The sequence below is a fragment of the Emydura macquarii genome, unplaced genomic scaffold (assembly GCF_026122565.2).
Source record: "Emydura macquarii macquarii isolate MOO-44397 ecotype Brisbane River unplaced genomic scaffold, CSIRO-AGI_Emac_v2 contig_2768, whole genome shotgun sequence".
Taxonomy (NCBI): Eukaryota; Metazoa; Chordata; order Testudines; family Chelidae; genus Emydura; species Emydura macquarii.
The window spans coordinates 2,137,852-2,153,492 of NW_027132905.1; the positions used below are offsets into that span (position 1 = coordinate 2,137,852).

At 52.0% G+C, this 15,641-nt stretch overlaps 1 protein-coding gene across 5 annotated transcripts in view; it reads right to left on the reverse strand.

Annotated features, from left to right (window-relative positions):
• The window catches only part of LARP1 (La ribonucleoprotein 1, translational regulator), a 106,798-nt gene that overhangs the window by 73,976 nt on the left and 17,181 nt on the right, over positions 1-15,641 (reverse strand). For 4 of the 5 annotated variants that reach the window (XM_067566281.1, XM_067566280.1, XM_067566279.1 and 1 more), the window contains exon 1: positions 2,448-3,034. The exons of the other annotated variant lie outside the window; for it this stretch is intronic. In XM_067566281.1, the coding sequence (XP_067422382.1) occupies positions 2,448-2,946 (499 nt within the window). In that variant the 5' untranslated portion in view covers positions 2,947-3,034. Of the gene's footprint in view, positions 1-2,447; positions 3,035-15,641 lie in introns of those variants that run through there. 5 annotated transcript variants of the gene reach the window in all.

Below are 15,641 nucleotides of genomic sequence, written 5' to 3' on the forward strand. Positions count from 1 at the left end.
AAAATGGCTATTAAAGAGTATCGCCCAACAAGGCAGCATTATGAATCCTCACTGCTGCATGAAGCTGTGATGAGATCAGCGTTAGGTCATATAACAAGAAGTAAACTGAGACAGCAAAATATTCAGAATTTGTTAAGACAAGTTATTCTTAGACCATTCCATGGTTTCATAGAATACAGCAGTTTGCCTCCACAGAGATTTGTGCTGTGCACCATTAACTTCTCCTACATGCTTTTTCCCCATTAAAAAAAGTATTCCAAGCAGATACTGCAGAGCTGTCCATCTTCCAAAGATCAATAACTCTGATGATTCATCATGTTAGATGGTACCAACTTTTGCAAAATGCTGGCACATGCACTGATGAGAAATCAGAAGTCATAGCTGGAAATGTAATTTAAAGTTTGCAAGGGAAGTCTGAAAAATTAAAAAGCCCTCATAAATAAGAAATCCATTTAAAATTGTCAGTATTTTCTCCTTGTATGGATTCCCTTCATACTAAAACAGTTTATTTCTCCCGGTGGAGGTAATATCTATTAAAACTTGCAAGAAAATGCAAAGTGTTCAGCATTTCCAATCTTGGCCTAAAAGGAATGGTGGGAGGAAAAATGTACAATTTAAAAGGCAGTTGTTAGTAAACTACAACTGAAATATTCTCCCCCCTCCCCAAACTTTTGGGAGGGGAGGGCTGAAGTTACACCACAGAATCAGTATTGCAACATGCACCATTACCAGAAACCTACCCTGCATTTCTTTTGGGCCAAGGATTTATTGGGGGGGGGGGAAGAAGGGGGGTTGTTTGTCCAGCATATTCACCCTCCCCACAGAATCAATGCTGGGAAGAGAGGGTAACGCACTCCAGCTTATTTCCAGCTATGGAACTGCACAGAAAGGAAGGACTGAGGCCTACATGTCACCGTGCTAGCAAAGCAAGGAAGACAGGAATCAAGGGCCCAGCCGCATTACGCTACAGAGGAATAGGCACACGTGGGGAGGAGGAAGAGAACTACCTTTCCCACCACCCACCCAGGCCTGCTGTGAGACCGGAGAACACGTGGAGGTTAAGGGAAATCCCCCCCCACCCAAAAAGTGTCAGCGTGCCCCGATCAATGGTGCACTGGATCAAACCCACACATGGGAGGCAGGGTAGGGAGTGGGGGATGGGCCAGGACTGGCAAATCCCCCCCCAAACAAAAAAAAAAAAAAGGCTTGTCTGTCACCCTCTGAGGCTTTGCAGATTCTTGCTGGGGTCCAAACCCGCGGGAGAGGGGTCGATGGGTGCCGGGAAAGGGGGAGAAGGCCCCGCGGTGAGCCGGGGGCGGTGGGTGGGTGGGACCATCACATGCTCGCAGCAGAAGAAACCACGTTGTCTTTACTGCAGTGGAATGCCGGGAAGGGGAGGGAAGGAAGCGCTCGGCGAGCGCAGCCAGGCCCCCCCCACGCCGCCCGGATCGAACGCTCAGCCCCCCGCCGTGGAACGCTCGCACCCCGGCCTCGAACGTTGCGACACCGCCGTGGAACCTTCGGCGTGAAAGCCGCTCCCCCCTCCCCGCCAAAGCCGCATGGCCGGGCCGGGCCGCTCCGCCTGGGCTCAGCTCGCCCCCCTTCCGCGCACACACACACACACGCGCGCTACGCCCTCATGGCTCCCGCTGGCGGCCGCCTCCCCTTCCCCAGCGAGCGGGGCACGGCACAAATCATACCTCCACGTTCCCCAGATGACCCCCCCGCCCCCCATTCCCCCACACGTGTCCGGCTCGGATGCAGGCGGGGAGCGGCGGGCGATCAGCCCCCCCCCCCCCTTGCACTCTCCCGCGCCCGTCCCGGCAGGCGACAGGGGCCCGTTTCGGATAACCCCGGCGGAGCGTTCCGCCAGTGCCTGCCCCCCGTGCTCCGAGCAAACTTCGGCCCGGGCCTCGCACCCCCACGGCCGGGGCGGGGGGCAGGGCGCTGGGTGGCTCTGCTCCGTGTCACACACACACACGCTCATTCAACACGTACAACGGGGGTAAACAGGGCCCTGCTAAATTGGGGGGGGCACCCAAAGTGATCTATTCCGCACCAGCCCCCCCCACCCCCTTCCACACACAGACCAAGCGCCCCCTGCCCCGCATTTTTGTCATGTACCGGCGTGGGGGGGGCCTTTCATGACCAGGCAGCAGCTCAGGCTCGTGTGCCCTGGGCGGGCGTGTGCGCGTGTGACACCGAGGCCTGGCTTTTCCCTCCCCGGCTGCTCCCAGCCCCCGCACCCCAGCTCTATCCTTCCCCCCCCCTCCTTCTCTGCAGGGCTGATGCACCGTGGGGGGGGGACCCCGATGCAGGGGGGGGGTAGATCAAGCAGAGATGGAGCAAAGCGGGGGGGGGGGATTGGGGGGGTAGAACAAAAAAAAATAGCAAGTCACCGCAGCGCAGATCCCCGCCCCCCGGCGAGGGTGACCCCCCCGACCCACCTGGAGGGCCCTGTCCGTTGACTGTGACCACGGCCACCGGGGCGTTTTTAGTCCAAGGGTTCACCTTGGGCGGGGGGGCCTCGATGAATTCCTTGCGCCCCCCTCCTCCTCCCTGCTCGCCGCCGCCGCCTTCCTCGCCGCTGCCCCCCGCCTCGCCGGGCAGCCGGTGCTCGGCCCCGCCGCGCTGCTGCAGCAGGTTCTCCTTCTCCTGCTGGTTGCTCTCCTCCTTCTGCTGCTTGATGCTGGGGGGCCGGGGGGCGGCCGCCGCCACCACCACCGCCGCCGCGTTCCGCCGGGGCGGCTCCCCCGCCGCGCCGCCGCCGCCTCCCTTGCCGCAGCCGTCCGGGGCGAGCCCGCTGCTTTCCTCCTTCTCCCCCTGGGGCATGAGGGGCTCGCCCTTCTCCCGGCTGCCTTCCTGGGGCGCCCGCAGGAGCAGCCCGTGCTCGTCGGCCGGCAGCAGCGGGGTGCCGGGCAGGAGAGCCTCCACCTGGGTAGCCATCTGCTGCGCCCCGGGCCGGCCGCCGCCGCCTCTCTCCCCCCGCCCGCTCCTGCTGCTCCGGCTCCAGGCCCCCCCCGCCCCCCTGCTCAGCCGCACGCAGCCCGGAGCAAGTGGGGGGGCTCCCTGCACCAGCTCCCCCGCCCTCCCCGCGGCAGCAATATGGAGAAGCGCGGAGACCACGCGACTGGCACCTCGGGAGCGCGCGAAGGCGCGCGCGCGCCCGCCCGCGACTGCTGCTAGCCTCGGAGGCGCGCACGCCGAAGAGGCGGGGGGCGGCCCCCGCGGGGCGCGCACGCACGTGCCTGATGCAATTCGCGGCGGCGCCGGCTGGAGAGAGGAGCCGGGGGGGGGGGTGTCCTTAAAGGGGCCGCGCCTGCGGGAGCGGGGAGGAGCACGGCCCTGCCCGGGGTCTGGGGGCTAACGCTGCAGCTGGCTCCCGCCCCCCCCCCCCGGCCAGCATCTCCCCCCAGGGCAGGCAGCAGCTCCTGGCTTTTGGCCTTGGGTGTCCCTGCCCCTCCCCCCCAAAAAAACGCACCCCACCCCCTGACCCCGCAGCCCCAATCTCCTCCCACGCGTCCCTCTGCTGCTCCCACCCCCTTTCCGCGGGGGCCCGGCTGCCCCCCCTCCCTGGCTGTGTGTGGGGGGCGGGGGTTGGGAAGGGGGTGCACTCCCCCCACCCCCACTGCGCCAGGGCTGCTGCTCGCCCTGCTCTGGCTCTCGTCTACACTGACGCCCTCCTGTCGAGGGCAGGCGCTAGAAGCCCAGCCGATGCGGGGGTCGCCTAGGGTGCAATTCCACGCCCGGAGCAGAGCCGACCCCCGACTCTGTCTTCCCCGCCGGAGTAGGGCCGAGCCCCGTGGACAGGCAGCTGCGTCCACACGAGCCCGGCCGGGCGGGTGCACACGCCCCGGGGGTTAGGCGTGGCGGGCTGTCTGCTGGCCTAGGGGTGTCTGCACTCCATGCACTGCACGTGGCTGGGACACTCCCCTGGGGGTTCTCCTCTGGCTGTGGTTCACCCAGCGCCCCCAGACGTGGTGGCTAGATTGGCGGAAGAATTCTTCTACATGTGTGGGGGGATTAGGGTGGCATAGCTGCGTCTCAGGCGTGTGGCTGTCGCCCACCCCGGGGAGATGTGGCTGTGCCGATGTCAGTTTTCAGTATAGACCAGCCCCCGGCCACGCCTGACCAGCCACACGGCTCTTTATACCCAGGCTAGCTGGGCCTGCAGCCCCTGGACTCCACCCGCTCTGGGAAGTGTAGAGGGGCCTTTATAGACAGCAGGCCAGGGAAGTCTCCCACCCACTGCACAGGATTGCTCATCTTGGGGAAGCCCCACCAAATACGGGCAGCTCAGGTTAATTTTTCCCACTAGGGTTTGGGGCTCCCTCATGCCCCCACCCTCACTCGGGATAGGGCTTTGTAGAAGTGTCTTTTCCCACATCTACTCCAGCTTTTCTCAAGTCTGGGGACTGGAGGGACTAACCACTGCCTCACGCCCTCACCTACTTCACAGGGCCACCCTGCACCACCATCCCTGCCTCCCTGGCCTACGTTATTAGATGCAGGATGTTCACCGTTTCCCTCCTCAAAAAAGACACCAGCGCAGTAGGAACCAAGGGGCAGCCTTGTTGCGTGTTTGAGCAGAGAGAGGTCAAGGGCAATGGTGAATGAACTATCCCCTTTGGAAGTGCTTCCTTCTGATCAGGGTTGAGGCTCACGGGGGAGATGGTGTGTGTGGGTTAGATTGCCCATAGTGTACTGTTTTTTTGGCTACACAGAGAATCGCTCTCTGACTGCCCATCAGGCACCTGTCAGCAGCACTGAAATCTACTCACACAACATTTAACTAAGATGCCAGCCAATGGAAGACTTTTAAGGGACGAAAGAAGGGCAGAGAATGGGAAATACAACCCAGAATTTGACTAAGGCTCTCCTCCTACTCTAGCATTCTCAGTTTTATAGATCCGCATAGGTACAGACATTTCAGGAGGCTCTGATAATTATCAACTCATCTTCAGTATTTTACATACCACAGCAGGCATTTCAAACCACTGTATAATTTAACTGTGTTTTTTGTGGTTATCACAGTGTCACTCCCAAACTAACATTGTTTTCATAGTATTTACTGCAGTTCAAGGAGGAGAAAAAAAGTAGGACTTAAAACGAAAACAAAAAAACCCAAGAAATGTGATGGTGTGGGGTGCTGTTAGGTCGTGCCAGATGTGCCAATAAAAACATATCTAATTCTGCACTGATTCTCAGTTAAGGCATCCTGTATTCATGATAAGCCTCATGCAATCAGATATTCTATATTTAACAGATAAGGCAATACCTTACTGCTATATAGCACTACCTTTCATCTAAAAGAAGTGGTGTATCAATGTATCATAGGAGCTGTGCTCACAGAGTTAAGACAGCGTGACAAGTTGTAGTAACTATTTAGCTTCAAGGGGGTGGTGCATGGAAAAAAGTGAAGAGTTGGATTTTAAAGTTAACTGTCAGAAAGAAAGGGGAAAATGAAAGAAAAGTAATGAAACAAAAATAGGAAAGAAAAAACATATTAGATGAGATCTTGGATGAAGAGGATGAACTTTGTGTGTTTTTCTGACAGGCGTTGGGGGTTACAGTTCTAACAGACCCCTGGAGGGAGTTTCAAACAGCCAAGGACCCTCCACTGAGAATGTCTTGCCTCCAGCCCTCAAGAGTACTTGTAAATAACCCATTGGTCACGATGACCCTCTCTGTGCCCGATCCACAGAGCATGAGAGTCCATTACATCCGCCGGCTCTTTGCTCAAGCTGTAGAGACGTGCTTTCAGCTCTGGAGGTTGCCAGCTCACTTCCCAATGTGTTGACTGTCACGGAGACCCGTTAGGTACAATTGTGGCAAGAGAAGAGTCCTAGGGAGTCCTCTAACCTCCACGAGCGGGCAATTGCCCATGTGCACTGTGATTCCACACGGCTAGGGCAGGACCCAGCTATGCTGGCTCGGCGCCAGCTGAGACGTCCCCCACACTGGGAGAATTCTCAGCTGGCTACATCCAGATGGGGTCTGACTCCTTTGTGCTGCCAGAGAGGCACAAAAGAATCAGAAGACAGGAGAGAATCTGGTTTGTGGTCTCTAAGATAGCCAGGGCCCAAAACAAGTAAGGCATCTAGATTAGAACCAACACCTTGAATAGCATCTAAAGCCAAACAGGAAGCCGTGGGCCACAGGGATAACATGCTCGTGTGGATCAGCTCCACTAAGCAGGCAAACCACTTATTTTCTCCTCTAGCTAAAGGTTCCAAGTTATCCTAAGGGTTAGCTCTAAGTAAAGTTCACTGCAGTAGTGCAACCTAGAGAAGCCAAAGGTGTGCATCACTGTGGTGAGGTCCACATTGGTTAGGAAAAGATGACAACCTCCTGGCTAACTGCAGGTGGAAAAGAATGTGCTACCAACCACTGTCGCCAGCGAAGAATCCAAGAGCAGTCATGTGGTCGGGCAAATTGGAGGCACGGATGTGCCCCAAGATTGAGAGCATCTTTGGCACAGAGTGGGCAAATTCCAGCAAGAGATGGAGTCGTTACAAAGCCCTATCCATTTCTCTGCTTGCGCCCCCTCGATCATCCTCAACTCTCTCTTATGCGGACGGAGTCTCAGCCAGTTCATTCTCACTGAAGTCCTTGGCCAGGCACTGGAAAAGCAAGGAAACTGCAAAGTCTGGATCTGATGAAAAGGACATAGATGTGACTGTCACCAGCACTGCAAAATGTCTTAGTCTTCTCTAGCAGCTTCATGCAAACACTGAACAGGGAGGGGTGGCAAAATGCAACCATATGGGGTCTCACTTGAGAAAGCCATTGGTGTTGGGGAAGAGGAGAAATGAATCCTTACCCAACACTGTCCTCAAGAACCTGACAAATGATGCCTTGCTGCTGACACCAAATACAGATAGCTCATGTGTAAAAACCTGACTGGCCAGGTGAAACCTCGCAGCATCAGCCAAATGATAGCTACAAAATTGCAAGGAGTACCTATAGTCACCGCAACTGATCCTATTTACTCTCCCTTCATTCCAGCCCCATCGAAGCCCCCTGTGAAATATTTGTCATATCCACATTGCCCGTAAGCATGTCACTGCAACTGTCGGAGCACTGTACAATCATACTACATAGAAACTCATCCTCCGGGGAAAGGGCGCCCTTTGGATGTGACTATTTCCAGAGCGCGGTGCAAGTGATTGATAGGCATTTCAGGAGCTTGGTCTGTGTGCGCTAAAAGGAACTGAGACAACTGCTGCCGCCATCACCACCTCATTTCTGCTTACGTAAGACTTACCTGTCAGTGTTTTTGGGGCACAGATATTTCTATATTTAGTCTGCAAAACTAATGCCTGGATATCAAAAGCTTGGAAAAGCCAATGTATTTATGATTATGCTTTCAGGCCCAGAAAAGAGGGAGAGTGTAGACACACACACTAGGGCCCTGGCCCATAACTAGCTCTGTAGGCACTAGGTGATACAAATAATAAAGAATATAGGACAGACGCACTCCAACGTATATTATGCACAGTACAAACACACAAACAGTGTACAGGAACACACAACTAAGTCTGCATTGGCACGCACACACGAGTAAGCACAATACTTCCACACATTTAATTTCAGTCTCTTCCTCCTTTGGTATGATGTTCAAAAAATGGGAGGGTTACCATCCCTGCAGCACCACTGTATTTTAAACTCTCATTTCCATTGCAAACTAGCCATTCAATAGTTTTTTAATTTGGACTGAAATTTCTGGGTTTTCACTTTATGGAGTTTCTATGGTAAGAGCGTAAAAATCTGAAAAAATTTAGCTTAAGTTTTGCCATGTCTAGCCTGTGTCTATTTACAGAGTGTATTATTTACAGAGCACCTTCTATGTCTAAGTTATTTGCACTTAGATCCTTTACCTGGCTATTCTGATGCTTCCCTTAATAGGAGGAAACTGTCTATGATAAATGGTATTGTTATAACCCATATGGACCACCCAAAGAGCTGCTCTTGTCTTCATGGTTCTGCCTCTGAGTCCCTGTAAAGCAGTTGCATGAGATTGCTCCAAGAAAAACTTAAATAAGGTTTGTTTGCATTTAAATTAAATGTTCGTGAGGCTTTGTAAGAGCAAGCACAATGGAATGGCAGAGGGAGGGAGAGCGCCTAATGTTTTAATGCTCAGCTGCAGTTGCTGAGGTAGGGACCGTACCGTCAATATGACTGAAACGCACTGGATGCACTGTGTAGAGTGGAAACATGAAGTCCGAAGAACTAGAAGCTGCGCTTTCTTTGCTGTATTTCAGCACTGAATGCACACGGCATGGCAGCCTTCCCTCTGAAGCGCCTTGATCTGCCCCTTTAATTGAGATTCTTAGTGCCAAGTTTGCAAACGGTGGTGTTCAAGTGGTACGTTCAGAACCAGTAACAGGGCTCTTAGCTACCTGTTATCATGGGAGAGTTCATGCACTTTTGGCACCCATATTCAGAATTTGGCCTTCAGGATGAACTGTAAAGCAACAAAAAATGAAGTCCAGATTTAAGCACTAAATGACGCCATTAACCAGGCTGTGGGGGCCATTCAGCACACAGGCATGTTTTACCGAACTTTTTAAAATCACTTTTTCCTTCCCTGAGGTTCTCTTGGTCCTTCCTGAATCCCTGAGGGTCTGTGATGTCACAGGATGATGCAGCCTCATGGATTCCAATGAGACTTCTAGTACGTGCCACATTCTGGGATAGCTTTAAGGAACCAGGAAGTAAATCACAAAAGTGAAAAAGCAATTTTATGTTAGTTACAACTAGACAAACAGGCCTGGTGATGGTGTAATATCCAAGATGAGCTTCTCCCAAAGCTTGAGGATGTTCAGATAAGGGATTTAGTTTGTTCAGATAAGGGATTTAGTTTTTTAAGGTATTAAACTGTGTCTCCACTAGGTGCTCTCTGGTGTTCTAAATTGCTAGATAATTCAATTAAAGAAAAATAAAACTGTTTTTCCTAGTTTAGACAAGGCTTAGATTTTTGGGTTGACCATGTCCAGCTACACCCGTTAAATGTTGTCTATATTAGGTTCTAACACCTTTTTAAAACTCCACTAAACTACCATGTTTTCATTAACATGAGTGTTGTTTTAAAAAGTATCATCTAGTGTGGACAGTGCTTAACACTTGTCAGCTGGTCATGGTCACCTTAGGGTTTTGAGTAGACTAGGGAACAAAGTGTTTGATTTTTTTCCCCCCCTCCAAATTTTGCCAAAAATTTTCAATTTTCCCTCAGGAAAATCTAAACAAAAATATTTCACTTTGGCTCAGGAAGACCCAAATCAAAACATTTTGAGTGTTGAACCTCACTGAAACCTTTCCTTCCGAGTCAGATTGATGTTAATCTGCCAAGCTGCAGCGGTGCATGATGGAAGATGTATTTCAGTTGGCTCATGTGCCTCATTCTTCCCTGTGAGCCAGGCTCTCTGCTGGATTACATCTCCCATGATGCACTGCAGCCTCTCCTCTGGTTGGAAAGCCACAGAGCGATGTAGTCCAGAAGGAGAGAATGGGGCATCAGGCCATGGCTCAAACAGACACAGATTTATATCGAACTGACCCATCTCCAAATAGAATTTTTTTTTTTTTTTTTTTTGCCATCTCCAAATAGAAAAATTTCCAGCATTTTGTTCCTCAAAACATTTCGCTGTTTCAGATGTTTGTCCCAGATCAGGAGAAAGACAAAATGCCACAATATCAGAATTTCCTGTAGGAAAGACATTCCCATTTTTTTTATCAGCTCTAAAAAAATATAAGCAGGTGCAAGTAGACGTCAACCTCGGACACAGCAATACTGCAGGGAACTGTGCCAGCCGTTGGGGAATAGGTGCAACAATAGCAGCGCACTGTGGCTGCTGAAATCAGGATGGTTCATGTCAGCTGCAGCACTGTACTTTCATTTGTGCTGTCCCACCGGTTAGTTTACCAACAGTTCGCGTCTCGAGTATAGACGCAGCCGGGCACAAAAGCTAAATCAGCAGCCAGGCATGCATACGAGTTCTAGTCTGCATTTTAACCTCAAGGCAGGACAGCCAGATTAAAACTGGCACTCCCGTGAAATGCTTTACCTGCAGCCATGTGATTCTCAGAAAGGTGTAAAATCCTTCCCCATGAGATTAACAACGTTGCATCCATGCAGATCTTTATAACTCCAAGTCCCACTGATCAGCTTGAAGGGTAACCATACCTACAGCAATAAATGGCTTTGGGAAAGTAATTTTTGATCCATGGAATAAAACGATCACTGAAAATGATTTCCTATAGAAGGGCTTTTTTTTTTTTTTTGCTTAGTGAGATATCACTGGCCCGGGTCTCAAATTTGCAAGTTGAATTTTCCAGTCCAATATGTAGATGTGTTGCACGCGCACTATTCAACAGATCGCTCGCACCTTCACCTCTCTCAACAAGGGTATGCATGGCCACAGTTCAACAGGCCAGTTACACTCAGTTCAGTACACTAAAAACAAGTGTTGTAAACAAACTTGTGTACTACGGAGAACAAATTGAGCCGGTCATCTGCAAGCTGCAGTGTTTTTTCCTGCCACTAAAAATGAGTCACCAGGACAGCAGTCAGTGAGCATCCCAGCCATTGGAATCTGATGTGCAATCTTTGCAATTATTTTGCTATAACTGGATTGGGAAAATCTGTCAAATTCTGAGGACATAGGACTGGAGTCCAGTCCATTGCTACTGCAGGCAACCCCCTCATATCATCCTGTTAAGAAACTTATCAAATTCCATCATAAAACTAATTTGTTTGCCCTCCAGGCCTCCCATTGGGATGCTGTTCCAGAACCTCCTTCCTCTGATGGTTACAAACCTTCTGATTTCTGGCCTAAACGTATTCATGCCCAGTTTAAGCCCATTTTTCTCATGCCAACTTTATCCTTAAGCTTTAATAGCTCTTCTCCCTCCCTGGAGTTTATTCCCCTGATACATTTGCTGAGAGCAAACATGTCCCCTCTCAGCCTTCATTTCGCTAGGCTAAACAAGCCAAGGTCTTATCGGTTATGTCTACACTATGGGCTAGGAGTGTATGATTTCCAGCTCCCGTACACATCCTCATGCTAATTCTCATCTGAGCAAGCATGCTAAAAATAGCTTGATGCTCGCTTGAGGAAAGCCAGCCAAGTGGGAATCCTACTGCTAGCTCGCAGTGTAGACATAACTCTAGTTTCATAGTCTCAGAAAACAGGCTCTCAGTCCTTAGCAGCCATTCACTGCACCGGCTCCAGTTTGAGTTCATCTTTCTTGAACCTGGGTAACCAGAATAGTGCCGCAATATTCCAGGGGAATCTTACCCGTGCCTGCTTTAATGGCAGTAATATTTCCCTGTCTCTACTGGAAATACTTCACCTGACACATCCACGGGTTGCATTTGCTTGTTTTAACAGACACATTACATTAAAGCGGAACGTCTTGTTGTTAGTCCCTTACAAATAACCACTTTGCTCTATTTTTAAAAAAAAAATCTACCATGATCAACATGACTTTCCCCCTCCCACAAACCATTACTTGAGTGGGAATGAGACAGAGCCAGTATATTGCCTTGTCTACCCAGGGGAAATCTTTGAAAGTTTTCCCCACCCCCAGTTACTCACATCAGCTGCAGAAACTGACATCGTGGGAGCTATGAGCGCTCAGCCTCTTTGGAATACAGACCATTTATCTGTGTGCCTCAATATGGGCTGGGCTGTCTAATTTAAAGTTTGCAAACTTAGCCATTACTGCAGAGGGGCACCCTGGTGGCAGTATAGTGGGAGGGAGCATGACATAGGTTTGCACTAGGATCTTGGCCACAAGCGAAGCAGCACCAGTGCCAAAAACCATGAATAAAGGTGTCGTGTAATTCACCAGTTTGGCAGTAGATGATGTTAGAGCCTCTCTGAGCCCTGAATGATTGCGGTGGGCCGTGTGAACTGGTTTTCCCACACGTGGCGAGCTGAAGGATGCACTGGATGAGCCTGGGGACTTGTGGAAAAAGTAGCATGCGATCATGTCATGGAAGACGGCATGACAATGTGCATGCACGCAAGGGGGCTGAATGAAGCTCGCACAGGCAACCTGGGGACTGGCATTTCCGAACTGTGGAGTGCTTGGCTTTGCAGTTCAGGAAGCTGCTGGCTCATTGATGTGGGTGGGGATTTTATTCGGCTAAGTAGATACACCTATATTCTCCCTTCCCTGCTCCAGAGGTGTCTGCACTCAGCTAGCTCAGTTTTCCAGCTTTTCTTATCACAGACCTCAGTGGCTACGCAGCCAGGAACTGGGCTGAGGACGCGTAGAGGAGAAGGGAGAGGGATTCTCCCCACCCCAGCTAGTGTTACTCTCACTGAAATATCACTGAGTCATAGCTGCACTCTCTCTCTCTCTCTGGCCTGAACACACAGCATCACTGTGCAGCCTGTGTAGCTGTTAGGGATATTTCCACAAGCAATCAGGGGAAAGGAAATCAGACGCAGCTCTAAAAACACTGTGGCTTTTGTGCTCTAAACGGAAGTGTCCTGCAGTGGGTTGGAGGGACCAAGGAGGTTTGGGTGGGAGGAAAGCTACTCCGTCCTCTCAGGCAATTAATTTGCTTCCCCCAGCATTAAGCTCCTGCCGCATCGAAGCCATCAGATCACCGAAGCGTGAGCTGATCAGCACCCCGAGTCCCTGAAACTGAAGAGCCACTATGCTAAAAGACAGCTAACGCATAGGATGTGATGCAAAATGCACAGGTCTTTTCCCACGCCCACTCCTGGACACCCTCCAACCTGTGTCACTTAATCCAGCTGGGGTGTCCCCCCCTCTGCCCCTTATGACACTGTAGCACGCCAGCTAAACAACCCCAGCCTTGCAATAACACCCTGTCAGCAACTGGTCAGTGAATCAGAGGTAAAAGGGTTTCAGTCATGAAGTAAAGTGCAGTGCCAGCAACAGGCCATGGGCTGCTATTGTGTAGGCACGGGCTATGGCACAGAGAGCGGGGATTAAAAGATCTCTGTCAGCATGCCTGTATACATAAACATTGCAGTGGAAAGGGTTTGCATTGATGCATTATCCCCGGTGAAGTCAGCTGTGATAAAAGTCAAACCGGCAGCAGGTCAGCACGCAGTGAGTGGCGCACACACGGGAAGGCCAGAACACTGACCTGCCGGGGGGGGAGGAGTGCTCAGTGGGGGTGCATCCTTCCAGGGGGGACGCCAGCATGCAGGTGCTGCGTAAGCCGACTTATCCAGCCTGCACCAAAAACTCCCCACTTCAAAGAATAAGACCCAGTTGGCCAGATTTTGCCCAGCCCAACACCCATGTAAACCCTCCGAAGGAGTCAGTGGCGCTGCATGGGATCAACCAGCTCAGATTTTGGTCCGATGTGCCTAACTGGGATCTCAGAAAGGTACAAAACCAAATTCTGCCGCCTTCCTTTCCCCTCTGGCAGCCCCCTTTAAGGAACTGCGCAGAAGGAGCAGGTTTTGCTTTCCCGACCTGGCTTGGAGGCCTACTGCAGCACTCTGCGTCGCCAGGCGGAAGAACCAGATTCTCTTCCGGCCGAGGGCTGAGACTCAACAGCTCCAACAACGAGCCCTGCCCAGCCAGCCTCGGATGGGCAGCTGGAAGCTATAACACAACTGGAATGAGACGGGGAAGAAGATCCTAACGACCAGACCATCCTGCCTCCTGCGGAATAGAACTGAACAGTGCGTGTCCCCTGGGACGTGTTTAGCTCGTTCCATTTTAAGCCATGCTAACTAATGTGCTATACATTCATTCCATAATTTCAGGGTCCCGTTGTCCATGTCTATCACATGAACATTTAGAAGGAGATTCCAGACACGCACTCTGGGTTTCATAGAATCATAGCAGACGAGGGTTGACAGGGAGCTCAGGAGGTATCTAGTCCAACCCCCTGCTCAAAGCAGAACCAACCCCAACTAAACCATCCCAGCCAGGGCTTTGTCAAGCCGCACCTTAAAACCCTCTAAGGATGGAGATTCCACCCCCTCCCTAGGCAACCGATTCCAGTGCTTCACCACCCTCCTAGTGACAAACCTTTCCCTAATGTCCAACCTAGACCGCCCCCACCGCAACTTGAGACCATTGCTCCTTGTTCTGTCATCTGCCACCACTGAGAACAGCCTAGCCCCATCCTCCCTGGAACCCCCCTTTCAGGTAGTTGAAGGCCAGCATGGGCGGCACATGAACTGCCCTTTCGGGGAGCTAGCCCGCTGGCCCTGCTCCTTCCACAACAGACCCCACCCAGGCCCATGTGGTGGCCAGAAGAGCCCCGCCTTAGCTGGCCTGAGTCCTGGGCCTCGCCTCCCTAGGCTGCCAGCCCACCAGTTCCCGTCAGCCTCAGACCGGAGCACCGGGCCCACCCGCCCTAGCGCTGGCCCACTCCAGCCCTGGAGCGCCAGGCTGAATGCCGCCACCGGCCCCAGCGCCCGGCAGCCCGCTTTGGGGCGGAGGAGAGGCTGGTGAGGGCGGCAGCGGCTGGCACTCTGCCCACAGCCCAGGGGATGCAGCAGGAGGGGATGGGGCCATCTCTGGCCTTATGGACCCGCTGCCCATGAAGGCAGCTATCAAATCCCCCCTCACTCTTCTCTTCTGCAGACTAAATAAGCCCAATTCCCTCAGCCTCTCCTCATGAGTCATGGGTCCCTTCCCCCTAGGACATGTGAACAACGACACAGCACCTGAAAAAAACGTAATCAGTGTCCCGGCTGTATACAGAGAGCCCAGCCCTGACTCTGCAGAGGGCAGCAATTCTTTGGTGAATGCTTGCAAGCGTTGCAGCAGCCATCTGGAAATTGTCACTACATTACAGAAACAGCAAGGACAGTAGCCCCAATGCACAAAGTGGGGTATTTGTAATCAGAATCTCAATGTCGTGTGTAAACTGCGGGAGCGTCGAGAGGCAAACCAGTTTAGAGCACACTAACCGGCACCCAGCGGCAAACCCACTGGATGCAGCCCTGACTCAGCTTTCATACAGCATGAGCATCAGGAGGGTGAAGGTCAAGGCATTTCTGTGCATTCAGAGGCCCTGTTTATGTTTTTATCATTATCCGAGACGTACCGAGGGTTAATGCAATTGAAGACAATTGCGCCCCCCCTCTGCCTCCACGCTTCCCTGACCCCTGCGAGCGGACAGCAAACCGAGGAACGATCACGTCTTTGAGAATAAACCCCTGCAGGGACACTGGGGACTTCCTCCGGTTTCAGAGATGTGTCCGTGGAAACTAACAGGGTGAAAGGACGGAACTCCCTCAGCGGCTGACTAAATACCCAGGCCAGGCAGAGGAGGTGGTTTTCAATGCTGAAGACAGCAATGCTGTGACTCTATTCTCGTGCGATCACTCTATTTTTAGAAATCCGTGTTAAATAACTTACACCGTCAGTGCCGCAGTGGTGACAGGTACCCGCTGCCCCCGTACTCAGCCGCTGCATTCTGATTGGGCCTTGTGTGCGCCAGCCAATCAGAGAACATTTCATCCCTACAAAACGAAGTTCGGGACCAACATTTATTCCCCGTTTCTCACTGGTTAAGAGTGGGTTGGGGAAAAGTTTCTACCCAATATTAGGTGAGACACTTGTTTGATGCTAAAGGCGTTATGTACGGTGCTGACACATACGGTAACGGAAGAGTACTAGGAAAGATT